Source organism: Hoplias malabaricus, chromosome 5 (assembly GCF_029633855.1).
Source record: "Hoplias malabaricus isolate fHopMal1 chromosome 5, fHopMal1.hap1, whole genome shotgun sequence".
Lineage (NCBI taxonomy): Eukaryota > Metazoa > Chordata > Actinopteri > Characiformes > Erythrinidae > Hoplias > Hoplias malabaricus.
This window is the reverse complement of record NC_089804.1, coordinates 46542708-46569072: the sequence shown is the minus strand read 5'-3', so window position 1 is coordinate 46569072 and position 26365 is coordinate 46542708. Positions and strand designations below refer to the sequence as shown.

At 37.8% G+C, this 26365-nt stretch overlaps 4 protein-coding genes and 3 non-coding genes across 10 annotated transcripts; 3 read left to right on the top strand and 4 right to left on the bottom strand.

The window, feature by feature from the left end:
• Nucleotides 1-139: 139 nt before the first annotated feature.
• On the bottom strand, nt 140-4640 carry si:dkey-109j17.5 (zinc finger BED domain-containing protein 4). 2 transcript variants are annotated; one of them, XM_066670932.1, is made up of 2 exons: nt 4380-4640; nt 140-2310 (listed from the first exon to the last, which is right to left on the bottom strand). In XM_066670932.1, the coding sequence occupies exons 1-2, from the start codon at nt 4569-4571 to the stop codon at nt 535-537; spliced, it is 1968 nt and encodes a 655-aa protein (XP_066527029.1). In that variant the 5' UTR covers nt 4572-4640; the 3' UTR covers nt 140-534. The 2 variants fall into 2 exon arrangements, with proteins under 2 accessions (XP_066527029.1, XP_066527030.1); XM_066670933.1 differs by lacking the exon at nt 4380-4640 and adding an exon at nt 3199-3718.
• A 134-nt stretch (nt 4641-4774) lies between these two features.
• Nucleotides 4775-8245, bottom strand: ccdc115 (coiled-coil domain containing 115). Of its 3 annotated transcripts, XM_066672475.1 has the most exons (6): nt 8176-8225; nt 7900-7979; nt 7680-7783; nt 6647-6753; nt 6353-6547; nt 4775-5354 (listed from the first exon to the last, which is right to left on the bottom strand). In XM_066672475.1, exons 2-6 carry the CDS (start codon nt 7957-7959, stop codon nt 5239-5241), a joined length of 582 nt encoding a protein of 193 aa, XP_066528572.1. In that variant the 5' UTR covers nt 7960-7979; nt 8176-8225; the 3' UTR covers nt 4775-5238. The 3 variants fall into 3 exon arrangements, with proteins under 3 accessions (XP_066528572.1, XP_066528570.1, XP_066528571.1); XM_066672473.1 differs by having other exon boundaries at nt 7900-8245; XM_066672474.1 differs by having other exon boundaries at nt 6353-6544; nt 7900-8245.
• Nucleotides 8246-11748: 3503 nt separating this feature from the next.
• On the bottom strand, nt 11749-11820 carry trnae-uuc (transfer RNA glutamic acid (anticodon UUC)). The gene has a single exon. It is a non-coding gene; the product is annotated as a tRNA-Glu (tRNA).
• A 407-nt stretch (nt 11821-12227) lies between these two features.
• trnah-gug (transfer RNA histidin (anticodon GUG)) lies at nt 12228-12299 on the top strand. Its single transcript has one exon. It is a non-coding gene; the product is annotated as a tRNA-His (tRNA).
• A 1026-nt stretch (nt 12300-13325) lies between these two features.
• On the top strand, nt 13326-16753 carry ebp (EBP cholestenol delta-isomerase). Its single transcript, XM_066673151.1, has 6 exons — nt 13326-13458; nt 13763-13821; nt 14616-14925; nt 15542-15578; nt 15666-15796; nt 16200-16753. The coding sequence occupies exons 3-6, from the start codon at nt 14616-14618 to the stop codon at nt 16421-16423; spliced, it is 702 nt and encodes a 233-aa protein (XP_066529248.1). The 5' UTR covers nt 13326-13458; nt 13763-13821; the 3' UTR covers nt 16424-16753.
• A 1488-nt stretch (nt 16754-18241) lies between these two features.
• trnaf-gaa (transfer RNA phenylalanine (anticodon GAA)) lies at nt 18242-18314 on the top strand. Its single transcript has one exon. It is a non-coding gene; the product is annotated as a tRNA-Phe (tRNA).
• Nucleotides 18315-20485: 2171 nt separating this feature from the next.
• On the bottom strand, nt 20486-23558 carry fkbpl (FKBP prolyl isomerase like). The gene is made up of 3 exons (XM_066672563.1): nt 23430-23558; nt 22403-22790; nt 20486-22222 (listed from the first exon to the last, which is right to left on the bottom strand). The coding sequence occupies exons 2-3, from the start codon at nt 22772-22774 to the stop codon at nt 21494-21496; spliced, it is 1101 nt and encodes a 366-aa protein (XP_066528660.1). The 5' UTR covers nt 22775-22790; nt 23430-23558; the 3' UTR covers nt 20486-21493.
• Between the last annotated feature and the right edge of the window lie 2807 nt (nt 23559-26365).

Here is a 26365-nt window from a genome sequence, read left to right as displayed (position 1 = left end):
AGAGATGTGGTTCAGTTTATAATTTTTTATTTATTTTTTTTGCCTTAAAGTCATAAGCAATAATACACAATTTTAAAGAAATCAGTTTAGTTGTAAACATCTTCCTGCTCTTGGCTCCTCTTTCATGCCTGATAAGAAAATAAAAGGGAACAGCACTTTTGTTGTGAAGGTCTTAATTATTTATTTTGATTTCACAACATTGAGGTGAAGAGCAAGTAGAAAGAACATGATCATTTTTTATGTGTAAAACATGCCACATAACTAAATCAGTAAAAGTATCAGCTAGTACAACCAAAAAAATCTAAACTACTTTGCAATTGTGTAAATATATGTATCTATAAATAAATGTACTGTGTGTAAATATACCCAGACAAAAAGACTGTTTGATGTTCCTTTGGGTAATTCTACAGTTCGTATACTCAGATATTACAGGCACAAGCTGCTTTTGGGATATGAGGCATCCTTCAATTAAAAAAAAATCCCAATTTCTATAAAGCTATTGTCAGTATCTCTTACAGATGCCTTTTAATTCTGTTACCATAGTATACTATAATTGGCCTTTAAGTAAATCAGAGTCTCTAAGTTCTTTGGAAGGGGTCGGCAGCGTTCTGGCCTTAGAGTTTTGCCCACCAGACTAAATATCCTTTCCACCGTTGTAGCTGTGGCTGGCACTGTAAACACTTTCTTGGCCACTTGTGAAAGCTGAGGAAAATCAATAGACTTGCGCTTCCAGTACTGCAATGGATCCTCATCTGTGGGCTCCTCAAGGAGGTAAGCAGACAGCTCCTGTTCCATACTCTTGGCCTGTGTGTTTGGTCTCTGCTTTATGAAGGAGAAGAGCCTGCTGCGTTTAGATGGTGATGGCTGAGCATCTGAACTTGTCTCTGGTGAACTCACCGCCTGAGTGTGCTTTCCCACTTCCTCCAGAAGAACCTGCTTGTGCCAGTCACGGTCACTGCTCCAAGAAAGCTTGAACTGAGGGTCCAAGGTAGTGGCTGTCACATACAGAGGATCCTCCAGGATGCCCGCTAGCCTTCGATCCAAAGCCTGTGATAATCCTGTCACAATCCCAGTGCACTGGTGGGTTACAATCTCTGCCAGGTGCTTACGCAATCCCAGCACACTGGGGAGGGCAAGGCTGATGGATACATGCTTGTCTCCCTTGACCATATCAGTGGCCTCCTCAAAAGGCTCCATCACTTCAACCAATTCCCGCAACATGGCTTTTTCCACATTGTTAAGGGCCAGGTCGTTTCTGTCCACAATATCCTCCAAGAAATCCATAGACTCCAGCATTTGTCTCACTGTCTTAAGTTGGGCATTCCAGTGCCTATCGGAAGCTGATGGGGCCTGTCCATTTCCAGGGCCAAACACTTGTGCAAGTTTTTCAGGAGTCACCGTAGCAACAATGTAGTTGTAGAAGCAAGCTGCTTTTGTGAGAGTTATTGATAAGTGAGGGGAGGAACGGATTCCTTCTCTGACGCACTGACCCAGTGAGCGGGCAAAACAGTCTATCCTACACCAAGCCATAAACTGATTTACAGAGTTGTCCTCCTCTGTTCCACTACCATCTTCTTTACTTACCCCTGGACTATTCTCTTCATCACTGCTATCTTCTTCATCCTCATCATCCACATCCCCTAAACCATGAACATAGAAGCCAGGCAAGCGGAAGGCAGATCGGCTTTCACAGGGAGAGGGATCAAGAACAATCCGAAACACCTTACCTGAGATGCCGTTAGCTTGGGAGATTTCGTCAAAGTCATTGAGCATGCGTTGGGTGTCCATTTGACTAGGCAGAGGTAAACATGCCAACAGTGCAGATTTGATCTGCCAGTCTGTGGTTATAAAATGGCATGTTATTCCCATGTAGCCAGAAGCTGTACTGAAAGATAATGCATTAGTCCTCCAAATGTCCAGGGTCACACTGCAGGACTCTGCACCTGACAGAGCCAGCTTTGTTGCTACTTGCACTTGGTAGGCATAAGCTGGAAGGAGCTGCTGCTGTATGTAATGGCTTGGTTCCGGGACATAGCGGGGCTCAAGGAGCTGAAGCAGCTCACGGAAGCCCTCATTCTCCACAATCTGTACAGGCTGCAAGTCTCGAATGATCATCTTAGCGATGGTCTCAGAAATGAGGGACTGTCGTGGATCATTGCGGTCAAATTTTCCTGTCCCCGATCCACTGTGAGTAGCTGTTCTGCCGGCTTCTCTCATAGGAGCGTAGGCCTGCACTGTCCCAGAAGCATAAGCCTCTCTTTTCACATCTTTCTTCCTCAGAAACTCATCATACATTTCTTGATGTTTACGCTGTGTGAAGATGAGGGGGAAAAAGATGCTTGATATTAATAACAAGCACTTCTAAAATGTTTGTTACTCCCTGCTATGGTCTTATTTATAAAATAAAAAGGTAGTGTACTTATGAAATACATGTTAAAACATTTGAAAACCTTTTTGGGACATTCAGTGATATTTTAATCATATCAGTAACAGGAGATATTGGCTTTAAATATATAGAATTTATTTTTATTGTACTCCAGAATAGCACAAGGTTACGCGACATTGGGCCACTTTATCAAAATGATTGTATTGTATTTACTGCACCTGTAATCTACAAATATTACATTTCTAGCAACATCTAGTCCCAATTTAGTCCTATATTTTAAATATGTTCATGTATCAATTTTATGTATGTACAAGTACATATCAGATATGGGCATCAACCCACAATTCCCATATCAGTGCATCCTTAAAAACAATGTATTTGTAATGATTTTTCCTCCCCAAGTACTTTTAAAAAAATCTCTTGCTGTATAAGATGCTGTTTTATGTCATTTAACAAATAAAGTGGAAAATATATATATATATTATACATTTTCTGGGCATCATTAGGAGTCCGTTTCCCTGACAGGATTTAGATCTTGTCCAGCACTACATGGCAGTTTGGAAGGAGACCTAAATGAAAATGTAGTGTGGGACTAGCCTTAATTTCTGTTCGGGTTCGCAGTCATGGACAAATCCTAGTCCCGGACTACATTTTTCGGGGTGAGTTACAATAAGCCGAAAGACGGGACGTACCAAGTTTTGAACGTTTCCTTCAGTATTCTCCTACATTAATATTTAGGTGTTTGCCTGCGTTAATTTCTCGACGCCATTAGAACTGTTCTGAGCGTATTATTATCTGTCCATCGCCATTACCTTTAAATGTGTAACGAAGTTAGAGGTAACTGTCCGCTTGGCCTGAATCCGTGTGCCACAGGCTTTGCAGTTCGATTCGATTTTTCCATTTTCCCCCTCAAATACAATATTGAAGTAATCCAGAATGGAGACTCGAGAATTTGACGCCATGGGTGATTCTCGGGGTCCTCTAGGACGAGAGGAACAAAACGCCCAATAAACTACTCTCCCGAATCGACTGATGTGCTCCTCTTCAAACGATTCCGCGATCTAGATAGCGTTAGTGTTGAGCAGCGCTGCGCCGATAGCTGCTGTTCATGATAACAGTCTCCCTGTCTGAGAGAGAGCGCATTCATCTGAAACGACGCCGATCGCATCGCTGGCGCATTATGGCGGAGTGGGTACACACGGCGTCCAGAGAGCTGGGTTTGTCTCTCCGGCTCGAAACTCCCCGCAGACATACAGACCAAGACGGTGTGGTCATTTGCTTTCGCCCCCCACTGTAAACAGCCCTATCTCGCCGATAGCGCTTCGGACTCCAGGAAGTAGACCGTAAAGGGGAGGGCTTCCCCTTCTACCCTCGACCATTTTGACGGTTCCCATCCACAATTGGTTGAAATAATATGCATTCAAGCGGATAATGCATTCAACTACCGCGGCGTTACGGCGGCCCCTGTTTACTGGGTTTATCGCTTGGGTTCACTCGTGGGTTTTCTCGTCCTCTATCGGATTATTTGGATTTATGTTGCGTTCAGATTGCGCACCCTTATCCATCACTGTTAAGTAAAACACCGCGATGTTTGGTGGATAATTTCATTCAAACACAACATGCATTTAACTTCATTTGGTGCGGTAGCGTGTGAAGCTGAAACAAATGTGTGCCACACTCAGTTCTCTGTGTGGTTAAAAACACTACACGACAACTCACTAGCAGATTACTAGTGTAATGCTGATGGGATGGATGTGATGTTTAACGTGCCAAATCAACTTCGTGCACAAGCAGTTTAGCACGGTTAAAGCGACCAATTGCACGTTAAATAGCGTGAACTGTTAAGAGGCAGACTGTGCTGGACAGATACAGCAGCCTGCTAGCTAGCTGGCTAACTGTAAACAAATAATAAGGCGCTCACTCAAGGCAGTTAATAACCAAAAAAACAGAACTGTTCAACTCCCCAGTGTATTCACTGCCCCTGGCAACTCACATCCAGGTGTTTCTTCAGGTTAGAGCAGGACGTTTTCGGTGTCGACAGTACGTTCTTTGTAGGTAGACATAAATTGCACTGAACATAGAGATTATTTCCACGCTCCTCTTGAATAGTGAAGTGTCGTCTAAAGCGCCATGCATAAAACCCAACCTTCCCCTTTCTCCCTAATGTAACCGAGCACGCATCCATCGAAAGGCTCGGATAACACCGCCAAGCTAAAGTTTGAGAAACACTTAGCCACTAACAGAAATGGCTGGTAAGTTGGCTAAACAGTTTGATACGCCCCCTGTACCCCCTGGTGGACATTATTTAAAATAACTCCCGCCACCTTAAACTTTATTGAAATAAAAAATCACATTTCGCCGAAATCTAGATTCAAAAGAAAAGGTTTATTGATATTTCAGCTGTTAAGATTTCCACGTTATTGTACATATTTACGTCTTTCTGCCTCGTCCTGAGATTGACTAATTCTGGGTCTTGAGTCTGTACGCTTGTCTTCTTATTAGTCTACACGAGTCATTATTATATCGTCTTGTTTACTTTTATTAACCGTCTATGTCTTGCATTGTGTGTAATTTGTACTGTCTCTGGAGTAAATGACCATGTGAAAATAATGAACTGTTAAATATTTTCACTTTAGAAAAATCTTAAACAAGAAATATGTAACAACTTTAAAGTTCTAAAAAGGCTACATTTAAAACGCATTCAAGTTTATCAAATATTCTCTTGAAAAATAATAGTTGAATAAAATACATATGTTTATTCCAAAGGTATGGACAACAATATAGTTGTGACAAAATCACCAAAATACATTACAAAAAAAAAAAAAACAGTAAACTGTGTATGTGTGTATGTATTATTCTCTCAGTTCCAGGCAACTCTTGTGTTTGTCCTTCATTTGGGTCTGCATCTCCATTCTAGTAGCTGAAATCACATTCTGCAGGGTTGCAATCTCTGCTGAAAGCATGATGACTGCAAATAATGAAAGGGGGAAAAAAGCTGCATTGGAATTATATTCAAAGACAAGTTTCATGCACAATGTTTCCATATTTGGACACAATAATACATTAAGCATGGATTATATTTCCAATAATAATAAATAAAGTACATACTAAAATTTGTTACCCAAGTGCAAGCTTTATAAAGCTGTAATCTGGCACCTACTACTGACTCAACAAACCATCACTGCCACCCGTGACCAAAGTTCAAATTCAGTAAGATGTAAAACGTTAACCCCCTTTACACATTTGTCCTGTGGTAAAGTTACATGTTACACATTAAAGTTCTTTATTCAAGCTTTCTGTACAATGCTGCTAGAACGTTTGAAATAAGCATTTTAAATGTGGTGAATATATTTTCAAACAGGCAATAAACCCACCATCATGAGGATGATGTGGGATAAATTAGTGTAAGGGTTTACATTCTTACCAAGAAAGGGCTTGTGTGGCTGCTGGTTTTTATTTTTACAAAGCAATTAATTAAAATATTTTTAAACATTTTAAATACTGACTGAACCAGTACAGTCAGCTCACCTTTATTTTGTTTGATATGAAAACAAGCAGCCACACAGGCTCTTTGCAGATAAGATTGGGCACCCAGATTTAGCCTTTCTCACTCATTTTAAATTGGATTATTTTGGGGGTGGATATCAACACTAATTTATACCTCCTTGATTTCTCTCATCTCTGTTCTTCAGCTTGTGACCCAGGGTTTTCATGCATTATTTTAATTTATTCAGCTTTAAACATTTGAATAAACTGTTATATTCAATATAAGTTAAAAGCTATGATTGAATTTCAAAAAAGCATGCTAATATGACAGGTGGATAAGTGGCATATTCTTTAAGCCCAATAGCAGGTGATTAAAATGCCTGAACTTGAGTACTGAGTAAAAGGCATCTCATAAATGCATAATTAAATTCAGTAAATCCACCCACTATTTACTTGGATTTACCCTCGTGTTAAACTCACCTTCTTTAAAAGCAGCCTGAGCTTGTTTGAGATTCTGTGGAACAAGGATTCCAAACCATTTTAGTGGATCTTGATGCTGACATGGGGATTTCTCACTCTTTAAGCTATGCTGAGGTTCCTGTTCATGTTGCACCTTAGAGGTATCCTCCTCTGTACTTTCTTTCTGTTTGATCTTCATTCTCCTCCTGAGGCCTACTAGAACAGTTCAAATTGATTTCAAATTATGTTTCATTTACATTTAATAAAATAATTATTTCAATAGTATAATGAATATTTGTTATGTATGAGCTATACCTCCATCTTTGGGTCCTATGTCTTCTGCTGTGCCACTAGCTTTCAGTTCTTCACTTTTGAATTCTGTTGGTTCACATTTGAATGCCACTTCACCCTTTTCTGAAATGCTGTATTTCAGTAAAATGTAGTTAGAAACAATTATATATGCTGGAATTACTGTGGATATCGAAGGTTTTAACTCTAATCAGTAATTTTCTTGTACACAAAAGTGTTTGCCTCAACAGATCCTTGGATAATTTAATAAATGTAGTCAGAATTCTTTCTAAGAATATACTAATAATACAAAATAATACTATTTTGGTGTTTTTATTTGGGTAATAGCTCAATATTTACTTGATTTGTGTGACAAACTATTTAGAATTACATCACAGTATGTTTTTAAAAACTTACTATGTACAATTTTAATACTTAAAAGTACACTGGACAACAGGATATTGTATTACCAAAATGGGGCTTAATTGGTCCAGATTGATTTATTTCATGATGCGACAAGAATAAAAATACTTTTAGGTGTGTAAAAGTATAAAAAAAATCTATTGACAATTTGGTTTGCTGCATAATTTGTATCGCACAATGTGGTATGTGTATGGAACAATGGGGAAAAATTAAGACTAAATGCAAGGTTACAGCATAAATGTTTCAGGTGACAAACCATGACACCCATACAGTGACAGTTTGGTGCAAATAAAATCTGATACATTCTTTACTGGTTAATTTAATACTATGGTGTGTGTGTGTGTGTGTGTGTGTATATATATATATATATATATATATATATATATATATATCATTGGTATATATCATATATATTGGTATATCACCACAAGTAATGGTGTATTTAATATGGTATACTATAAACCTATTCTTTTTTTTAATTCTTGCTACAAATTTGGAAGTTAATTTCACATATCAGAAGGATTTGATGTATCATATTTTGTTTTTAATAGCACATTCAATGTATATATGGGTTAAAATAGGCTATGGGACAAGGTTTTTCCTGAGGTAGTTTTATGAAAAGGTGATTTGTTTTGACCTGGACTGAACACAGATGAGTGGTTTCATCTCGCTTGCGTACTGTAGAGCAGAGACCTGTTTATTTCCCATCGAGTAGCGAGCCTTGGATATGTTAAACCATCCCTGCAGAGAAAGAATTATCGGTCGTTTGTTAATGTTAGCCTCTCAAAACACACACACACACACACACAGATACTATATGAAATACCGAGGATCGCTGTTAATGTCAGGCTTCATACCTCTTCTATGAGTGAGTTTAACTTCTGTCTTTTCTCCTCCAGAATCTCGAGCTGCTCCATAAACTGAAGTAGCTGCTGATCTATTTTCAGAGAAACAGGATCGAGACCCATTTCTACAGTTTCAACTCGCACACCAGGTTTAAACACAATCAAAATCTATTTACTGCCGAACTCGACAAATAACTTCCTGTAGTATTAAAAAAACAAGCTGGACTTTTAATATTTATACTCAGAAACAGTCCTTAATATTTCTACGGCTTAGATACTGAGTCCAACCTGTTTTCACTATCCGCCGCCATTACAGGTCACATGACCACCCGGGTCAGCTGATGGTGAAACACCAACCATGGCCGTGTCCTAAATGCACTGCACGTGACACTAAAATATGATATTTATTACTCAAATAATGCAATAAATGCTTAGCAGAAAGTAATGGTAGTTATTTTTAAGTATAAATGTTAACGAGCCTTTAAAGTTTAGAGGCCGTACCGCTTGTCCTTCCTCGTGCACGGTGAGTAATTTGTGACCCGCTGTGGTCCAAGTCTGTGCAGGTGTTACATGATGTACAGGCCCATGTCGCTGTTTGCTCTTCAAAATGATATCTCCACTGGTCTTTAATATAAACCAGAAGATACAACTCGAACCCTGGAAATGGAGAAGTAAAATGGGTGATACGTGTGGAAATGGAAACTCAAACGAATATTTAGTATTTCCCTTTTCAGTTTTATTTTAATTTTATTTTCAATTTCCAAAATATTTTCCCATTTACTTTCTCCTTGCACACGTTAATTTTATTAATCTTTCCATTTTAGTTTAGAAAAAATCTGTTACCTTTTTACTGACAGCTGTCAATCAACCAGCTTTTTTTCTAATCAGCAATGGTGGGTGACTAATGCTGATAAACTCAGTGCAGAATATAAAACTAAATCAGACTTTGTCCAGACGTGTAATTTTATTACTCTATTTCCTTTACAGACATGCTTCCTGACTATGTTTTGCATTTCTAACTGTTTACTAAGAGAATGTGGGAACCATCTCCCATTAGGGGAGAATATATTTTATATTATATGCTCTTCCTGCAACACTATTTGACATGTAGCAGATGTCAAATGAGATTGATGTGGTGGAGAGAGCATAGAAATTTATGGACTGTTCTCATTTTGGAGACTGGTCTGAAAAACCATGTGTCAGAAATGTTAATTTTTCAGCTAAAGAACAATTCAATTTTTAGTTTCTGATATCAGATGAAAGCTTTACTATCAGCTCATACCAATCTGACACAAGTTATTTGCTTATGAATATAGAGTATTGTGATTAAACTACTCAAATACACATACACAGCCTATATATTCTTCAGTACACTCAGCTAGAGTTTTATCGTTGAGTGGCCAGAGGGTAGCCAACCCTCTAGGACAATGAATATTCATGAAATACAATTCATTGCAATCAAAATCTGTAAATGTAATAATGTTTTCATCATTTCAAGTGCATCATAAGCACACAGGACATAATAAACTGCCAATTTCAAATCTTAACAATATACAAAATATACAATGTAAATGTAAAAACACAAATACCCACACAATTTGTCTGTTAAAAAAAAAAAAAATCAATGATGCCATCTTGACATAAACAGTGCAGACCTTAGTCAAGCCCTTCACCTTCTCTTAAAATGGTGGATTTACATAGACAGTGGCAAGGGCGTAGGAGGAAGTTTGATGTTGGGGGGGACACAGTTGCTGAGGCAAAGCCCACCCCATACCCAAAATATTAGCTAGCTATAAGCCGATTCCTATATGAAGCAGTAAAATGCTGTATTTTTGCTCCTGAAGTAGGATAAGACTGCTGTGAAGAATTTTTACCTTAAGATAGTCCATTTAAAACTATGGCATAAAAAAATTCACACATTCATCACATCACATTCTAGCATGTTCAACCGATGAATGCAATACACATTTAAATAAATTTATGTTCACATTTAGTCAGTTGGAAGTCAGAGATATTGTCCCTGCCAATGAGGTCACAGAACTTTGTAGCCACTTGAAAATAATTCTGCAAAAAGACTCGAGGCTCATAAGAAATTAAGCATATTGCATTATTTCTGCTCATTTCTGGATTCATTCCATTACATTCATGTGTCAATTTTAGAACCTCACCTCACACAGAGATACATCTCTTTTCTCTTCTAATTCTGCATCAGGGTTCTTCTGATAAAATATATTATATTTCAAACAAAGCAATACTGGACAATCTTTTTCATCACTAATCCATTTTGGACCTCACCTCACTTTCTTTCTCTGCCTCTCCCATGTCAGCACCAGCATTCTCCAAATAAGACATGAAATTTTAAAAAAATATTTAAAACTAGGCTAGGGTTAATTACTGATAATGATGTGATCTTGTAAAATCTATTGTCACTTACACTAACACTACTAAAAAAAAAAGCTTCAATAAAGTTGAGTCCTGTGATGGTTCCTTTCTTGGCATTATGCTGAAATCAGATTACAAAACAATTTATTAACACTAACATAATTTGAGCTTGATCGAGTTAGAAAGTGAGGCTGTGTCTCAATCACATAATGTGGAACTTTACGTACCGCACTACAGAAAGCAATGTGTTAAGGGTGGTATATTTTTTTATACATACAATTTAGTGCAGCAGTGTGAAGTTTGGGACACAGCCAGCATCTAATGCCACTGCTACCTGGCCCCTGCCTGCTTTGGCACTGTCCATCAGTACACTCACACGCACACAGGAGACAAACTTGGTCATGTCATGTCTCATGATTTTCTACTAGCCGAATTGCACACATGCTCAGAGAAATGAACATAAATGAGAAAGGAAATGAAAAACGGAACAGAAAAATCATATTGTTACACTGTAAAACCCAAAAATACATAAATAAATAAATGTGCATCAGTTATACTGAATATATATATATATGTATAATTGATGCACATTTATTTATTTATGTATTTTTGGGTTTTACAGTGTAACTATGATTTTTCTGTTCCGTTTTTCATTTCCTTTCTCACACATATATATATATATATATATATATATATATATATATATATATATATATATATATATATATATATATAAACGTTCACGTCTATGTTCCCGATGATGGTTCTGAAATCCAGTTTGACTGATCTTAGATGCCTGAAAAAATGGATATTCTTGTGGTCTTTCAGATTCTTCATTTAAATCAATCAAATGTTAATGTTCACCCTGCGAAGGACCAGTCCAAGGTGTGTTCCTGCCTTGCGCCTAGTGACCTCAGGTAGGCCCCGGACCCACAGTGAACTGGATAAGTGGTTACAGACAATGAATGAATGAATGAAATGCCAATGTTCTAGTGCCAACTAAAGAAATGACAGAACTTCCTGAACTGTTGTTTCTGTCATCAATATCATATTTCTGTTTACCTCCTGCCTTCATAGGATGCTGAAATTTTCAGAATTCTTTCTCATTACATTTAAATTTAAAGAATTTATTTTTTTCATAATTCATAAGGTTGAAACGTGAGAGACTGATTTGAAATTACTAAAATGCTTCGTGATGATTAAGCTGCAGAAAAGGTCAGAGCACTGAGTGTGTTTAAAAGAACACTTTGTTTAAGTCAAGTCAGGTGTTTTTTAATTATCATTTCAACCATATACAAAGTGCACAAAAGGGAAGTGAGACCGTGCAATTTGACAGGTTCGGGGAGTAAGTAAAATACCCTGTAATACTCTATATTGCTTAGAGGGTCCAGAATATATCAATCAATATTGATGCTAACAAAATCTTCATAGTTAGAATACAGCATTTGAAACAATTACCTGAAAGAAACAAAACAGCCGTTCCCATACCGGGAGTCGAACCCGGGCCGCCTGGGTGAAAACCAGGAATCCTAACCGCTAGACCATATGGGACTTGATACACTACAACATAGTAAGTCTTTTGAATGAGTGACTAGGTGGTTATGAATTCTATTATATATAACTTTACTAATATCTGAATTAATTAGAGGCATGGTTTGTTATCTCAGTTAGTCAGTGTAAAATGTAGCTAGCATTAATATTACAGTCTGGGGACCAGGCGAGATTACCCGACTAATATATCTACTTTATTCTTTAAATATGTTTAAATATCAGGTAGTAAAGCTGATTCAATAAAGCGATTCGAAGTATAGTTTATCAGTATGTCTTATTAAAACTGAAATATCGAATACATTTAACATTACTCTAAACAAAAAATAGTAGTCGACTTTGAACGCCGCTCTGTGTGTATCGTTCTTAGGACTAGTTTTCTGAGCGTGTTCCCAGTGCTCTGATAGCGTGCCGTGATCGTATAGTGGTTAGTACTCTGCGTTGTGGCCGCAGCAACCCCGGTTCGAATCCGGGTCACGGCAAAGAAATGAGAGCGAGAAAATATTTTAACATTACACATCCTCATTTTACTATAAAGCATTAAGTATTTATTTAATAATGACCGAGCACAGTCTCTGTTGTATAAAATGTGCGGCAAATAGTGAGTAATACATACTCAAGCACATATTTAGGTATTTTATTTTAATGGATTTACTGTCTTGATATTTTTATAAAAATAACAAAACCTTTACTTCTACTCAAATATGTTAATGTGCAAACTAATACACTCATACCTCATGTACTTTTTGGCATTAGCATGGGTTTATTTGATTTTATTTTGCAACACGTGAAACTGATCAACCCCCGACTCGTTTTACACTACAGTCGCATCAGAGACAAATTGACTACAGGACATTTCCTACAAGGACAGACGCTAATGCATGTTCCACTGCATTTCTAGAAGTTATTAGTTTATTTCTTAACTGGGTACCAGCACGTTGTATGTTGGAATGTGTGTGTGTGAAACCAAATATACATATATTTATAACCTCTATTACCCAGGTGAGTGAGTTCTTCAGTAGCGGATTCTGAGGAGGTTTTTTTGTTTTGTTTGTTTGTTTTTTCTGAGCATATATTTAGGCAGCTCCATTGAAATTTTAGTAAATTCATTTGTAATTCCCATCTAAAGTGGGGAACATGCTTTAGATGTTTTTTCTTTCTTCTTTTTTACGACTTAAGCCTTATTGGACTATTTTTATATTGCTTAAATGTGTATATGCATTTTCAGAGAAAACAGAGTACATTTTCCAGGGTGTAATGAAGAGAAATCCCATTAGAATTTTAGTTAAGTAGTGAGTAATTAGTAATCGATTACTTGACCAGCAAGTGGGTTGTTATTTTTAGGGTTAGGGATAGGCTTATTTTTGTACCTCCCACTAGACTAGGAGGTACCTTGAGTGTTTGCAGAGATCACTGAATCATTGGATTGTATTGGATTGACTGAACCTGGGCCCCTTTAAAAAAAAGCTTTATAGCTGCCTAGGGAGTCCCATTTCACATAATGTAAATGCAAATTTATTGTTTTTATAAACCGGTATGTGAATAAAACGAATAAATTAACCTGGTACTTGAAAAGAAAAGAATCGGTTTCGTAAACCGATAGATCATCTGGATCACAGAGCTGCCTCGGTACAATATACTGTGAGTTATAGCCAATCAAATTTCTCTATTGCTCGTGACGTCAGGCATGTTTCGAGACGAGTGTCCAATTGAAATCCGCGCAGGTCTCAGGTGGGACTACTCTATTTGTTCTTTTAATCGAGAGGGAGGAGAAAAACTCTGAAAGCTTTCTGCTGTGAAAAGCTATTGGGTAGCAATGTCACAACTCGTGGCGCCATGTGTAGATTGCATATTTGATGTCATTTATGACTGAAGTGATTCTTACAGTGCCTCAGAAAAGTTCTCAGCAGGTCTTCAGTCTTTTCTCTCATATTTCTATTTGCAGCATTTCCCAACGGGTATTACACCTCTCCCTTTACACGATCTCCCTGGTTATCATTCAAGGTAAGCACATAATCTCCACCTTTGGCAATTACAAAGCACAAATAAGGCATTGTTACTGTTGCTCTTATAGGAGAGACAAACTCATTAAAGATTTTAATATATATCAGTTATTTTACATATTCTGCATGTATTAGTGGATAATAGGTGCAACTTCTTATGAGTGTACTCTATGAACTACAATAATGAATGTTATATTTTATACTGCATATTATCTACAATTTACTCTATCATTTGTGTTATTGTCCTGTTTTTCTTACATCACATTATTTTTTTTTTCCACAGGAATGAGATATACAGTTTTATTTTGATCCAGTTTAAAAGTAAACCTAAGTCTAACGATATCTCAATTAACAAACTTTTTAAAGTCTTTGTACATGTGATGGGAAATTAGTTTTTATCACTACAGTGAAAATCATTATAAATGTAGACATAAAAACATCTGAAAGTATTAGCGACAGTCGAATAAATTACCATATACTGAAAATAGCTCCAAAATTATCTGCCATTATACAGCATTTATTCATGTTTCTGGGTCTGAAAGTCAGAGGAGAAGTGGGTGTGGAATGATACTACACATGTACTTGTTCCAGTAATATTTTACTACTCATTTATATATATAATTATATATAATCTGCTAATATCTGCTTCCTGCTTAAGAAAAACATTATCAATACTGTCCTGTGATGACTGATTTTCAAAGAAATAATAAGGATTTTTCAGTATTGTTTCCCATCCCATATTTTACAGTTCCCATTCCAATAAGCTTTTGAGAAACATTCTTCTTTCTCTGTCAGATGTCAAAGGGTGCAAGTCAAGCCACAAATCATCCATTCTGGCCCAGGGACTTGTCCATCCCAAACTACATACAAAATGACCGTTCCATGTCTGAGATCATTACCTTCCTGTTCTCTGTCTCTGGGGTGTTGCTGCTTGTGGCCTGGGCTCTGACCGGGCAAAAGGTGTCTGGAGGACAGCTGAGTGGATGGAGAAGGTTAGCTCTGTGCTGGTTCACAGTTAGTGGCTTCATCCACAGTGTAATTGAGGGCTGGTTTGCTCTTTATTACCCCATCATTCCATCGGACCAGAGCTTCCTCTCCCAGCTCTGTAAGTTAAAATACATTTGTCTTTCTTATGTTTTATAGAATATGGCAGAATACTGTCATGTTCTAGGGCAGTGTTTCTCAACCCTGTTCTTAAAGGCAACCAGATCTGGGGTTACCAGTCTTATTCACAGAAGACATTTAGCTGTCCCCCCCAAGCACAAGCAAACATCATATAATATGCAATTAGTTTAAATATTAACCAAGCAAAATGTTTGTAATTTTATTTTGGAATCAAAGTCTACACAGCTGCTAAATTAGATGTTGTCTGGGACTAACAGAAGAACAGGAATGAATGCATAAAATTCAAGTTGCCCTGCGGGTATGGTCAGGTATTTCACTTGCCATTCAGACTGACAAATTATTCTAACTATAAAACATTCCAGCAGATAGGCAGTCACCATGCATGTCATCAAAAAGACTGCATGAATTTCTGTTTGAATCCCTGACATGCTATCAGTCACATTTCTGTGGCTGTAATTTCTAAGGAAAAACACCACTGTTATCCCTCAGGTAACAGGGACTAGTGTCATGTGACTCGTCTGTTGATTTTCACAATGTTATAACACCTGGAATTTTTACCTATGGCTCATGATACTATTTTCCTTTTTCCCATCCAGGGAAGGAATATTCTAAAGGTGACAGCAGATATGTCATGTAAGTTATACACATATATTTGTACACTGGTTTGTTAATGCGCTCCAGTATATCTTACATGCTCTTTTGTTTGTGGATCTTTTCTAGAGCGGATAATTTCACTGTGTGCATGGAGACAGTGACAGCATGTCTATGGGGACCTTTTAGCCTTTGGATTGTGATGGCCTTTCTGTTTAATCGTTCCTACAGATTTGTCTTGCAGCTAATTGTATCCCTAGGTGAGAAGATTTCTCACAGTCAACCAATAAAACTTTCATAATCATCTATGTTTTAAACGTTGCATAAGCAGGTAATATATCATCATTCCTAGTTTTAATGTTGAATGGAATAGTGAAGATCTGTTGTTGCTCTATTGTATGCAGATAAAGTGATCTTTACTCCATATCAATCTCATTCAGCACAACACTTCAGAGGGTTTATAGGCATCAGGGCAATTTGAACAAAATGTACATAACAGGAAAGGAAAGTTGGCTTCAAGTCAATCCAAAGCTTTAACCTGCCCTTAACCATCTGAAAAGCATAAACATAATCTCTTCTAACAGGAATAGAAATTATTGAATAAAGGATATGATAACATAAGGCAATACATTAAATATCTATGGCATCCTCTTCTGTCCACAGGGCAGCTGTACGGAGCAGTGCTGTACTTCTACACTGAGCACAGAGATGGGTACATCCACAGCGAATATGGCCACCCCATCTATTTCTGGTTCTACTTTGTCTTTATGAACGTCCTATGGATTGTGATCCCTTTCATTCTTATTGTGGACTCATGGTGTCAACTGTCTTCCACGCAAGCTTTCTCAGACAAATCAGGGTCCAAACACAAGCCCAAGTCCAAATAGTTTTCCAGAAGGAATGGGAGTGGATGTGTTGTACACTGTCCTCTGTGATATCTGGGGAATTTTGCTAACTGTTAAAACACACTGTTTGGCCATTTTATATTTTCATTAATAAATTAAAATGTACTTTTACCTGAGTGAGGTACTGTGATGCACCTGCACTTTCAGTCCAGGTAGAATAACTTGGATAACATTTTGCCACCTGTACTGTTATTTTCTACTGTCAGTGCTCTCCTATATGTCCACTGTCTCTCAGATCTGTTGTATAAATCAGTCTCTCCCTCTCTAGCCTCTGATTTAAAACAATATTAAAGCATTACAGTCAGTGAACTATCCAACATAATATACAATATATATTGAAACATTTGTAGACCCTTGCTCAACCAATATTCATTCTAAAATTAAGCATATTATTTGTGGGTTTTGTCCCTATTTGCAAGTTTCTACTCTTTTGGGAAGGTTTTAGACAAGATGCTTGAACTTTGCTGTGACCAACTGATCTCAAAGGTATTGTAGGGTTCGCTATCACTCCCTGTGTTGGAGTAGTTACTCAAAACAAATGATCACATACTGATTACTCACTACTTACCTAAAAATGTAATGGGATTGCTTTACTTTTTGCATCCTGGAAAATGTAATCTCAAACCTCATTATTTTACTTTTAAGACACATCCTAAAAAACCCATACAAAAACATGAATAAAATCAATGAACAAATCTGGAAAGGACAAGTTTTTTCCACAGTTTATTTAGGAACATATAGCAGTAGCAGCAACATTAAATATGTATAAAATTACTTTCACTATATTTGATGTTGCTATTTTCTCTTAAAAAGCCTAAATGTATATAAAAAATATAAAATAATACAATAAAAATAAAGTGGTTAAAAAAATTCTAAAGCACGTTCCCAAGTATTACAACTGAAAATCTTCCTGAATTAAATGTTACAAAATATTAAAGGGGCTCAGGCGCTGCATAAATCTGCTCAGAAAAAAACTCAATGTGAGAAAAATGTGAAAACGAACGTAAAGTAAATTTAATTATAAGCCAATGTGATTACAAAATATTTAACAGTATTTTGTTAGACTACTTCGATACATTAAAAGCGTAATCACATTACTGTAACAAGTTCCACCCGTTGTGTATTAGTTTGCTGCACTAATATAAGTGGATCAGATACAGCAATGCTTTTTGAGTTTTTAAATATTGCCCGTTTATTGTCGACTCTATTCAACACAGGTTTCGTACAAATGTATAATCAGAGACAATAAGTCATCTGTTGCTGCACAGTATTGGCTTGTTGTCTTGTTTTTCATCAAGTAACTTCAGCACTGCTGTCTGCTCCAGCGAAACACACTCACCAACAAACCCAGCCAGATGCTCCACCACCCGAGTAGCTGCAGAGATGGGCTTCAATCTGAATATGGTGAGTAAAGCTAGAAAAATGGACAATGCCTGTAAAAACAATAGGGTAGTTTTAATGATTTGTCTGGTCATATACATTTTAAGATGATTTTTACTTTTATCTTTAGTCTCCTACTTGCCTGTCCACCGCCAAATAAACTTACCCTTTTAGTAAACTGTTGATAGCCCTTCGGTCTTGGGTGCATTTGATGAACAATCTTTTATACAAGCTTATTTCTCTATATCGTTCCACTGACTAGAAAAATTTCAATACACACCAACACAAAACATGAAATAGAGACAATAAAATGAAAAAGAAATGTATATGCCGCCACTCAATGACTCGCCTGCTCCTAGGACTGAAATTTGAGACGTGTGACTAGAGACTAGAGACGTGGCCTGGCCCTACACTCTCACAGCCGAAATAGCTCAGTTGGGAGAGCGTTAGACTGAAGATCTAAAGGTCCCTGGTTCGATCCCGGGTTTCGGCATTTTGTACCTTTGTGCTATTTACCGGTAAAAGGATTAGTTCACCTTTTTACAGCCTGTAACGTTATGTTTTTACGTCGCTCGTTTCTTCATTCATTCATTAAAAGAAATTAAGAAGAAGCGTTTTTTTATTATTATTTCCAACCTGACAGTTGTGATAAAGGTTGGGTTTAAACTGTCCAAAAACCTTAAAAACTAATCAAAGTAAATATATTTTGATTCTAAAATCACATAAAAATATTGATATTCAAAAGTGCATAAAATGACAAATGCTTGCTATTCTTAAAAATATCCCTCCTTAAGGTAATGAATATCAGGATAACCGAGAGCTCGATAAACATGAAGATCCAATTACCATCAGATTTCTGTACCCTTCCTCTAGACAATTGTTCACTGTTGTATTAAAAATGAATCCCCTCTCCTCTATTAAACCATACTTTATTTCCAAAAAATCTCTGGTTTGTGTAAAATCAGAATCAAGAGAGGGTGCCCTGATGATTGAAGAGCAGGATGAAAGGGGCATAACAATTTACAGAGAGAAACAGATGGATTTATGTGTGAAATTAGTATGAAAGTGCTCCTATATGGTAAACTGAGCTGATAGAATGGATATGCAAATTCGAAACAATATGAGGTGTACTTAAAAATGGCTGGTGAGTTTATGTGATTAAGCCCCTCCAGTGTATACGAGCATTTCCCTTTTTATATCATTCCTCCAATAGCAAAATTTCTTTCAGTGATTGCATCAGTTCACAACAGCTATTTTGTTGAAGAAAATGCACGGATTGCTCACCCAGAGTTAATAAACTTGGCACATAAAAAAGGCCTGTTAAATTTACAGAACAATAGACATTCATTTTGCTAAACACCACATATATGATGTCCAACAGTTTCTCGAATAGCGCCCCTTGTGGAAAAAAAAGTCAGTGTGCTTAAATAGAACTGCGTTACAAGGTCTACAAAATGTTTCTCATTTAAAATGTCTACAAATGTGGAGGGCCTGCAGTTCTCTTTGTTTTAATTACCTCCAGAAGCTCTGCATCTTTAGGGGGAACAATTTGAGGAGAAAAGTTTTATTCATTGTTTGAACTACCACGGAACCCCATTTTTTAAAAACTAATTTTAGTTTTGTATTACCTTCGGACCGCGGCCCTGGACTGGATAAGCGGTGACAGACAATGAATGAATTTATGTATACTTACATGTCTCATTTCGGTCTCCTGAATTTAGAGTGGGTTCCTACCTAAATAATCTGAAACAACAAATGTAAGTCAATATTCCCATTCTCTTTCCCATTTCTCTGCCATTTTTGGACACATCCATGATATAGATGAACAGTTAGACAATAAATTAAGGAATTAATTAATATATATTTTTAATTAAAATTGTAAAACCTCACCTTTAAAAGGGATGTTTACGATTGGGAAACTGTTTGTTGGAGCACGGTTGAGGAAAAAAAAATAACTGTTGTTTGAACATGGCGGAGTATTGACTTGTCTGTAAGAAACTCATTTTTAAGTTGTTTAGTTTTGGAGCACTTTACAGTGCAGTTAACTGTCTCTTATGACATTTCTACCATAAGCAAAGTATTCCGAAGCAGTTAATAATTAGAAAATTAATTCAATTTTAACCAATTATGGAACACAATAAAAAAAAGAAAAGGTTTCCGTCCCTGGGTGGGCTCGAACCACCAACCTTTCGGTTAACAGCCGAACGCGCTAACCGATTGCGCCACAGAGACATGTCGTTATGTTCTGGATAGATTCAAATTGAATGTGCACAGCTTTATGACGTGATACATTTCATTATTATACGTGTATGCTCTGTTGTGAAAAAAAATGTTTTAACGGTCTAACAAAGATGAAGAATGGACTCTACTATTCTCTAGTACATTTACTATTAGAACACTGCCACACGCATGAGGCCATTCAGTAGCCATTAGTACCTTCACCATAGACAAACACACACACACAAACACACAGAGTCAAGTCACTGGTTTTATTGTATCTCATGAAAAGCTCCCATGTCCTCTATCACATTTTCAGACGAAATTCTCGTTGCTAGTTGTTGATAAATGCCTTACGACTGTTTTGCATACAAAGCAAACAACCATAATCTGGACAAAAGTTTAAAAAAAAAAAAGTCAATCTGTTGTGTTAATGCTAAAATAATGGTAAAGTTAAAATAACACATTTTCTAAATATAAGGGAAAAAAACTATTTAAATTAATTGAGCAAGAATATAAAAAGAAAATCATTAAACCAGGTAAAAAAAAAAAAAATTTTAAAGATTGTGTACATTTATTAAAATTCTGTTCCGCTGTAAGATGCCCAGAGCACACCAAATGTGCTGATTCAAATCTCATATTGGTATTTGTTAATAAAGCTGTTAATGACATGTATGAAATAGTTTTGCCAATAATTTAATTTTAATCACACGTTTTTAACAGTAATAAAAACACATGTAACAATATTATTTTACACATTCAGCGAAAGCCACCAGCATCAAGTAGAACTTTACTTCAGCAGCAAACATCAACTACACACACAACGTACATTTGTTTATCAGCATGCTATTCTGGTTACAACCTCAGACTTTTTGCCCCACGTAATGACAGTTTATAGCCATATTTATGTATATATTTGTAAATATTCTCACAAGTCCAGGATTCTGAGTCACATATCTCCTTAGGCACATTTATTACCATTCACCAAAGTCCTCTTCTAGGTCTGTCACAAGTGTTTACATAACTGGTAAATTATTTGAGCATTATTCATGTTAAATTTATTAATAATGCTTAAATTACTTATCAAAACAATTATTGAGAATTATTTTTAAAAGCATTTATTGGAACATATTACAGGTCTTACAAGAATAACAAAAGTTTTATTTAATGTTTGACTGGTATTGGTGCACTTTCAGAGGGCAGCAGTGCATATTTTGTTATTTATTTGTGCTCCAACAGTTTTTCATCTTCAGTTGAGATACTACGTGTCAGAAGTTAGCTAATAAAATAGCTAAATCAGCTCACTGCAATCTTGTACTTTCACGGTTGCAAACAACCAAAATAAAAACTCAAACTAAACTGCTACTTGCAGTTATAAACTTTGAAGTTAATTGTCAAATAAAAGATAAAAGGTCATGAGCATGACAGACCTAAACTGTGTAGTGCATACTATTCCTAATTGAACATTTTGCTTAGCCTTTGACCTAGCTTACTGTCAACTTCTTTCGCTTTTGCATTTACATTTTTTAAGGCATTGCGTGCAGAGGCAGAATCTGGCTGCAGTTCTAGAACCTTTCCAAAGGCCTGACGGGCTTCTCCAAAGTCCCCCAGCTGTAGACTGGCTTGTCCAAGACGGTACCAGGCCTTAACACTTGTAGGGTCCAGCAAAGTGGCTTTGGAGCTGCTGGCCTTGGCCTTTTCAGACTGGTCTAACTTAAGCTGACACAGTGAGAGGTTAGAATGGAGTTCTGCTTTCATAGTTCTATACTCCTCATCCGTTGGGGTGTGGGAGCATTCTGTGCCTCCATCTTCCTCTACTTGAGCCTCTTGTGGTGTTAGATCAGTTTCATTTTCTTGGTGCTCACCTTCATCTACCTCTTTCTGGACATCACCTTTTCCTCTGGTATATCCTTTTAGAGTGATGACTAGTTTTACAGCACAACAGTAGCACTGTGCTGCCCCCAAGATGTCCCCTTTCCCAAACCTCTGACTGCCCATTTGCTTATGAGACTTAACCCAGGCCCATTTCTCTGCTGGGCTCATCTGCCATGTCTCCTGCCCAGGAGTAAAAGAGTGGAGATGCAGAGAAAAACAGTGTACTTCTTCATCTGTTTTCTGTGACTGGGTACCATTAACAACAGCAGACACTGGTTTGGAATCCTTTTGGCAGGCCTTTACAGTAAACTGAAATTAAAAGCAAAAAAAGCTAATGTTTTTACTAGTATTTTACATATATAGTACATGAAAACTCAACTGAAACAAGCATTTTTAAATTGATTAATTAATGCTTCACTATAAGCAATCATCTATTTTTGACATTTATCTGTTAAATATTGAATGTGGTTTGCTTTGTGCTTTCCTTACCTCACAATCCTCTCCAGCCCTCATTCCCTCCAGGCAGCTCTCTATAATGTCACACTGTCCCTCTCCCATACGCAACAGGACCCATCTGTTCAGTGGAACCTGCAGGACTGAGTCCTGGGAGCGAGGATACTGTGTGCCCTGAATGTCAGATTCATCACAGTTTGCCAGCTCGTTCTCAGTTTGGTTGTTCTTTTCTGCTGGGTTCTTGAGGCACACCCTGATTTTGCATACAGAGCCCATTAATGGTGTGTCATCTCCTAGTTTTCTCTCTCCAACCCATCTCCTCTGCACTTCCCATAACCCAGCAGGGCTTACTGATATCCAAGAAGCTCCAGTGGTGAATTCACCTACTTTATCTGTTTTCGTGGCCATAGACAACTCCCTAAAACTAGGGGGAAAAGAAAAAAACAAACATACAGTAGACAAGGATTTGTAATGCTAAGAGTTAAATATGTTAATACACAACTAGGCTTAGTATATTCAAAGTGATGATGTTTAGTTTATTTTTGACAGTTCTCTCAAATAAACATCCAAAATGAAGCATTACTTATTCTATGTTGTTATTTCCCTGCCCGTATTCACAACAGATTTAGATTGTGATATTTAGAACATCCCACCTTCAGATAACCACCTAAAAGCATTGTCAGCCTTCAAAATACAGTATCAGAAAGCAATTTACTAATCTTTAAAGCAGAATAAACAATTCTGGATATCACTGCATTATTCTGAGCCTTCTTTACATCATATAAGTTACCTTTAATTTTGGCCAGAGTGGCCCTTCAAGAATACAGGAGTTAAAGATATGGTTTAAGTTACTGTTTCTATAGTAAGTAAAACATGTAAATAAAGATACACAAACCAACATTTTTAAAGGAGCTGACCTAAAAAAAAATTACCAAGACATTCTGGTAAATAGTCAAGTTGTTTGGTTTGTATACTTAAGTCAAATACAAGAAGCTTATTCGCAGCTCCTTCAAAGCACTTTATTGGAGTAAGAATCTGGCCTCATTCAGAATGCAGTATTTACCTGTGTGAGTAATAAGATAGTAGTTATATCTCCGTCTTTAACCCTGGACAAGAGACAGTGTACAGCTGTACCCTCTCGGTGTGATTTGTCATGTTGTTGTGTCTCTCTCTCTCTGTTACTGCGGGGAATTTTGCTGGGCGCGGCTCTCCTGCTCCCTCTGCCTATCTGGAGCGGAGCTACTGCGCCTGCGCCGCCTCGCTTGGCCACATGGTGGCGTGCGTGTACAAATTACTTTCTGATACATTTACTGTCACCGGTTTACCAAACTTTTGCTGTAGTGCCCTCCTTTTGTAGATAAGAATGTTTTCCAGCTCCCACATTCCAGTAAACGCGTACACGTCTTTTGCTGCCATATTCAATTTAAAAACATCTAAACACTGCAAGTCATACAACATTGTAACTTGTTATTAAATGTAACAAAGTGAGAAATAACGTTCACAGTGGAATAATTACAAGTGACTTGCATAAGTTATGTATATATTTGCTTTGCTATGCTCCCCCTGCAATAGCTCTGCACCCACTTCACTCATGTTGGGAGCCACTAGGTTTTATATATATATGTGCGTTTGAAATATATTTACACAGTCGCAATAATCAAATTTGAAAAATACAGAATCAGGTTCTTAATTTATAACACTATGGCATCCGTCATGACAGCAGGAGCTCTACGTCCAATGGTGAGTGTGGGGTACAGTACAACTCCCAGCATGCCTTGTTCCTCCAGTAAAACAGATGCTGTTGTATTTTCACTAAAACACTATCCTTGTACTTTCCCTAAACTGTTATTTCCAGCTTATTTGGTGTGTTTTGATTCTGGGTGGGACAATCCCCTGTTTTTTAAAAGTGTATGTACACCCTTGAATTCGAACTGGGCCTTGCCCTCTCTAAGATTTTTTAAAATGCACATTAGGGACTGGAGGGTAAACACAGAAGAAGAGAGAATGGAGCCTTTCCTGAGCAAAATGCCTCCACAGCACACAGGCCAGTGTTAGAGTCTAGAAGGAGCTGAGTTTAAAACTGTGTGTCAAACTGCTGGCTGACAACAGTTGTCACCTTGCTCCATCTGCCAATGTTGTAAGTAACTGGCACATTAGAGGACCCAATGCACCCATGTCATTGGTGGGAAGGCTGGGCCATCCACTTATGTCATCAGTAGCATCCACGTAACTACAGTGTTGGATAACTATTTCACAGTGTCACGGCCTCTGCCTACAATGCTTCCTGCACTGGCGCATGCTGGTCTTTCAAGGAAGGGAAGCTTAATTTTGGCCTACATCATAAAATGTGTCGGTTTATTTATACGTAAATTCTACCCTTCTTTTCAAGAAAATGATCTGTGACCCTGTCGTACCAACAAGGCGTCTTTTCCAGGGACTTGACTAGTGTTCTCTCAATGCCCAGCAGAGCTAGGCTGCTTAAACGGTCTTGGCCCATGTGAAGTGTGTCCGCCTGTGAGTGCTTTGTGACGGTGGAGGGGCTCAGCGGCACCCGCTGGACAGAAACTGCGATAGAAGTCAGAAAGAGTGATAGAAGTCAGTCTCCAAACACAAGCAGCTACAAAAAAAAACCCCACCAGAAACAGAAGCTCGATTTGTCGCTAGTCGTTTTTAACAAAGAAAATGCCGCTAAGAGGATTAAGAGATTCTCTGGTTCAATTGAACAGAATGAAAATGTAATGCTCCCACGAATCTTTACACCAAAGGATCGTTGATTCGCTCATTTCGCTGTCAATCAAAAAGGGATTCAGCCTCAGACAGATCATCCAATCATCATGCAGAAGCTGAGCGTCCAGGCCAGCCGAGGCCAACCCACTGCCCCATAGACCCCCAGAGACGCTGAGCGTCCGATGGGCGGGACAAAGCCCAGCCTTTATCCAATGACTCGTCTCGCTGCTTCGCTATTGAACCCTGTGGACGCTCAGCGTCCGCACTGTTTAAAGCACTGTGAATCTGCGCGAATGATTGAGAGGAAAGCCACATCTTTACCAGTGATAAGAAGCTGATTCTGAACAAAAGTTGAGCGCGTTGTAGTGCATATTTATTCAATGACATGTACACACAACAGTATATATTTGATCACTTATTTTTTTTTAATTTTAGGGGAAGCTGGGCTTCCCTTGCAGTCTTAGAGCAATCACCTCTGGCTTCCTGGTATGGCTGGAGTTATGCCAGATTTTAGAGAGCCAACTGACACCTGAAGTCAGTTACTGGAGAAAGTGTAGCAATGACAGGTTGTTTCACATGTATGTTTAAATAAGACCTTGGAGGATAAGGTCTGATTAGTGTCCATTCAGGGTGCCTGCATTGTAGAGCTGGACGTGCTTGCAGATGTGCTGGCTGTTACCAATATTCCCAAGCACACCCATTACTTAGGTCAAACAGAGTGTGTTCCTCTTGCTCTGGTGATGGATGGTGAATGCTAAACAACAAGCATCATATGTCCTTGGGAGAAATCAGTGACAGTAGAACAGGGCAATATTCTTTGTCACTGCAAGCGCAGGAGAGTGTACAGTTGGAAAACATTGCTAACAATTCTGAGCCCATGCTGCAGATAGTAGATGGGGACCCAGCCTGGATGTGCCGTTAAATAGGTAATAAGCTGAGCTGGCAGTGTTGGAGAGGAGACCATGTAAATTCAGACACGTAAACTCTGGAACATTTATGGAATGTCACTATGAGCCACGTAGTCTCCAACCTGTCCCCAACTTCAGTGAGGGTTCAAAAAGTTGTGGTAATGAAGAGCACCTCCAATGAGGAATTTAGGATTAGGAGGCCATGTTCTTTGTTGCATATCGCTTTTTGTAGAGTAGCACTTGAGCTGTGTTTGTGGGTGTGTGTATGTATGTTTGTGTTGTCATCACCTCCTTCAAGGAATCTCTCTCTCTCTCTCTCTCTCTCTCTCTCTCTCTCTCTGCATACAGGTACTTCAATATGTAC

What these genes read in the sequence shown, in the direction of transcription:
- fkbpl (XM_066672563.1), bottom strand. Translation starts at nt 22,774, where the DNA reads ATGGCCACGAAAACAGATAAAGTAGGTGAATTCACCACTGGAGCTTCT. An exon ending in GGGCTGGAGAGGATTGTGAG is followed by an intron (nt 22,223 to 22,402) that starts GTAAGGAAAGCA and finishes TTTTAATTTCAG; the next exon opens with TTTACTGTAAAGGCCTGCCA.
- ebp (XM_066673151.1), top strand. Translation starts at nt 14,616, where the DNA reads ATGTCAAAGGGTGCAAGTCAAGCCACAAATCATCCATTCTGGCCCAGG. An exon ending in GGTGACAGCAGATATGTCAT is followed by an intron (nt 15,579 to 15,665) that starts GTAAGTTATACA and finishes GATCTTTTCTAG; the next exon opens with AGCGGATAATTTCACTGTGT. An exon ending in GCAGCTAATTGTATCCCTAG is followed by an intron (nt 15,797 to 16,199) that starts GTGAGAAGATTT and finishes TTCTGTCCACAG; the next exon opens with GGCAGCTGTACGGAGCAGTG.
- ccdc115 (XM_066672473.1), bottom strand. Translation starts at nt 8,010, where the DNA reads ATGGGTCTCGATCCTGTTTCTCTGAAAATAGATCAGCAGCTACTTCAG. An exon ending in CTCATCTGTGTTCAGTCCAG is followed by an intron (nt 6,754 to 7,679) that starts GTCAAAACAAAT and finishes ACTGAAATACAG; the next exon opens with CATTTCAGAAAAGGGTGAAG. An exon ending in CATAGGACCCAAAGATGGAG is followed by an intron (nt 6,548 to 6,646) that starts GTATAGCTCATA and finishes GAACTGTTCTAG; the next exon opens with TAGGCCTCAGGAGGAGAATG.
- si:dkey-109j17.5 (XM_066670932.1), bottom strand. Translation starts at nt 4,571, where the DNA reads ATGGATGCGTGCTCGGTTACATTAGGGAGAAAGGGGAAGGTTGGGTTT. An exon ending in ACCTGAAGAAACACCTGGAT is followed by an intron (nt 2,311 to 4,379) that starts GTGAGTTGCCAG and finishes ATCTTCACACAG; the next exon opens with CGTAAACATCAAGAAATGTA.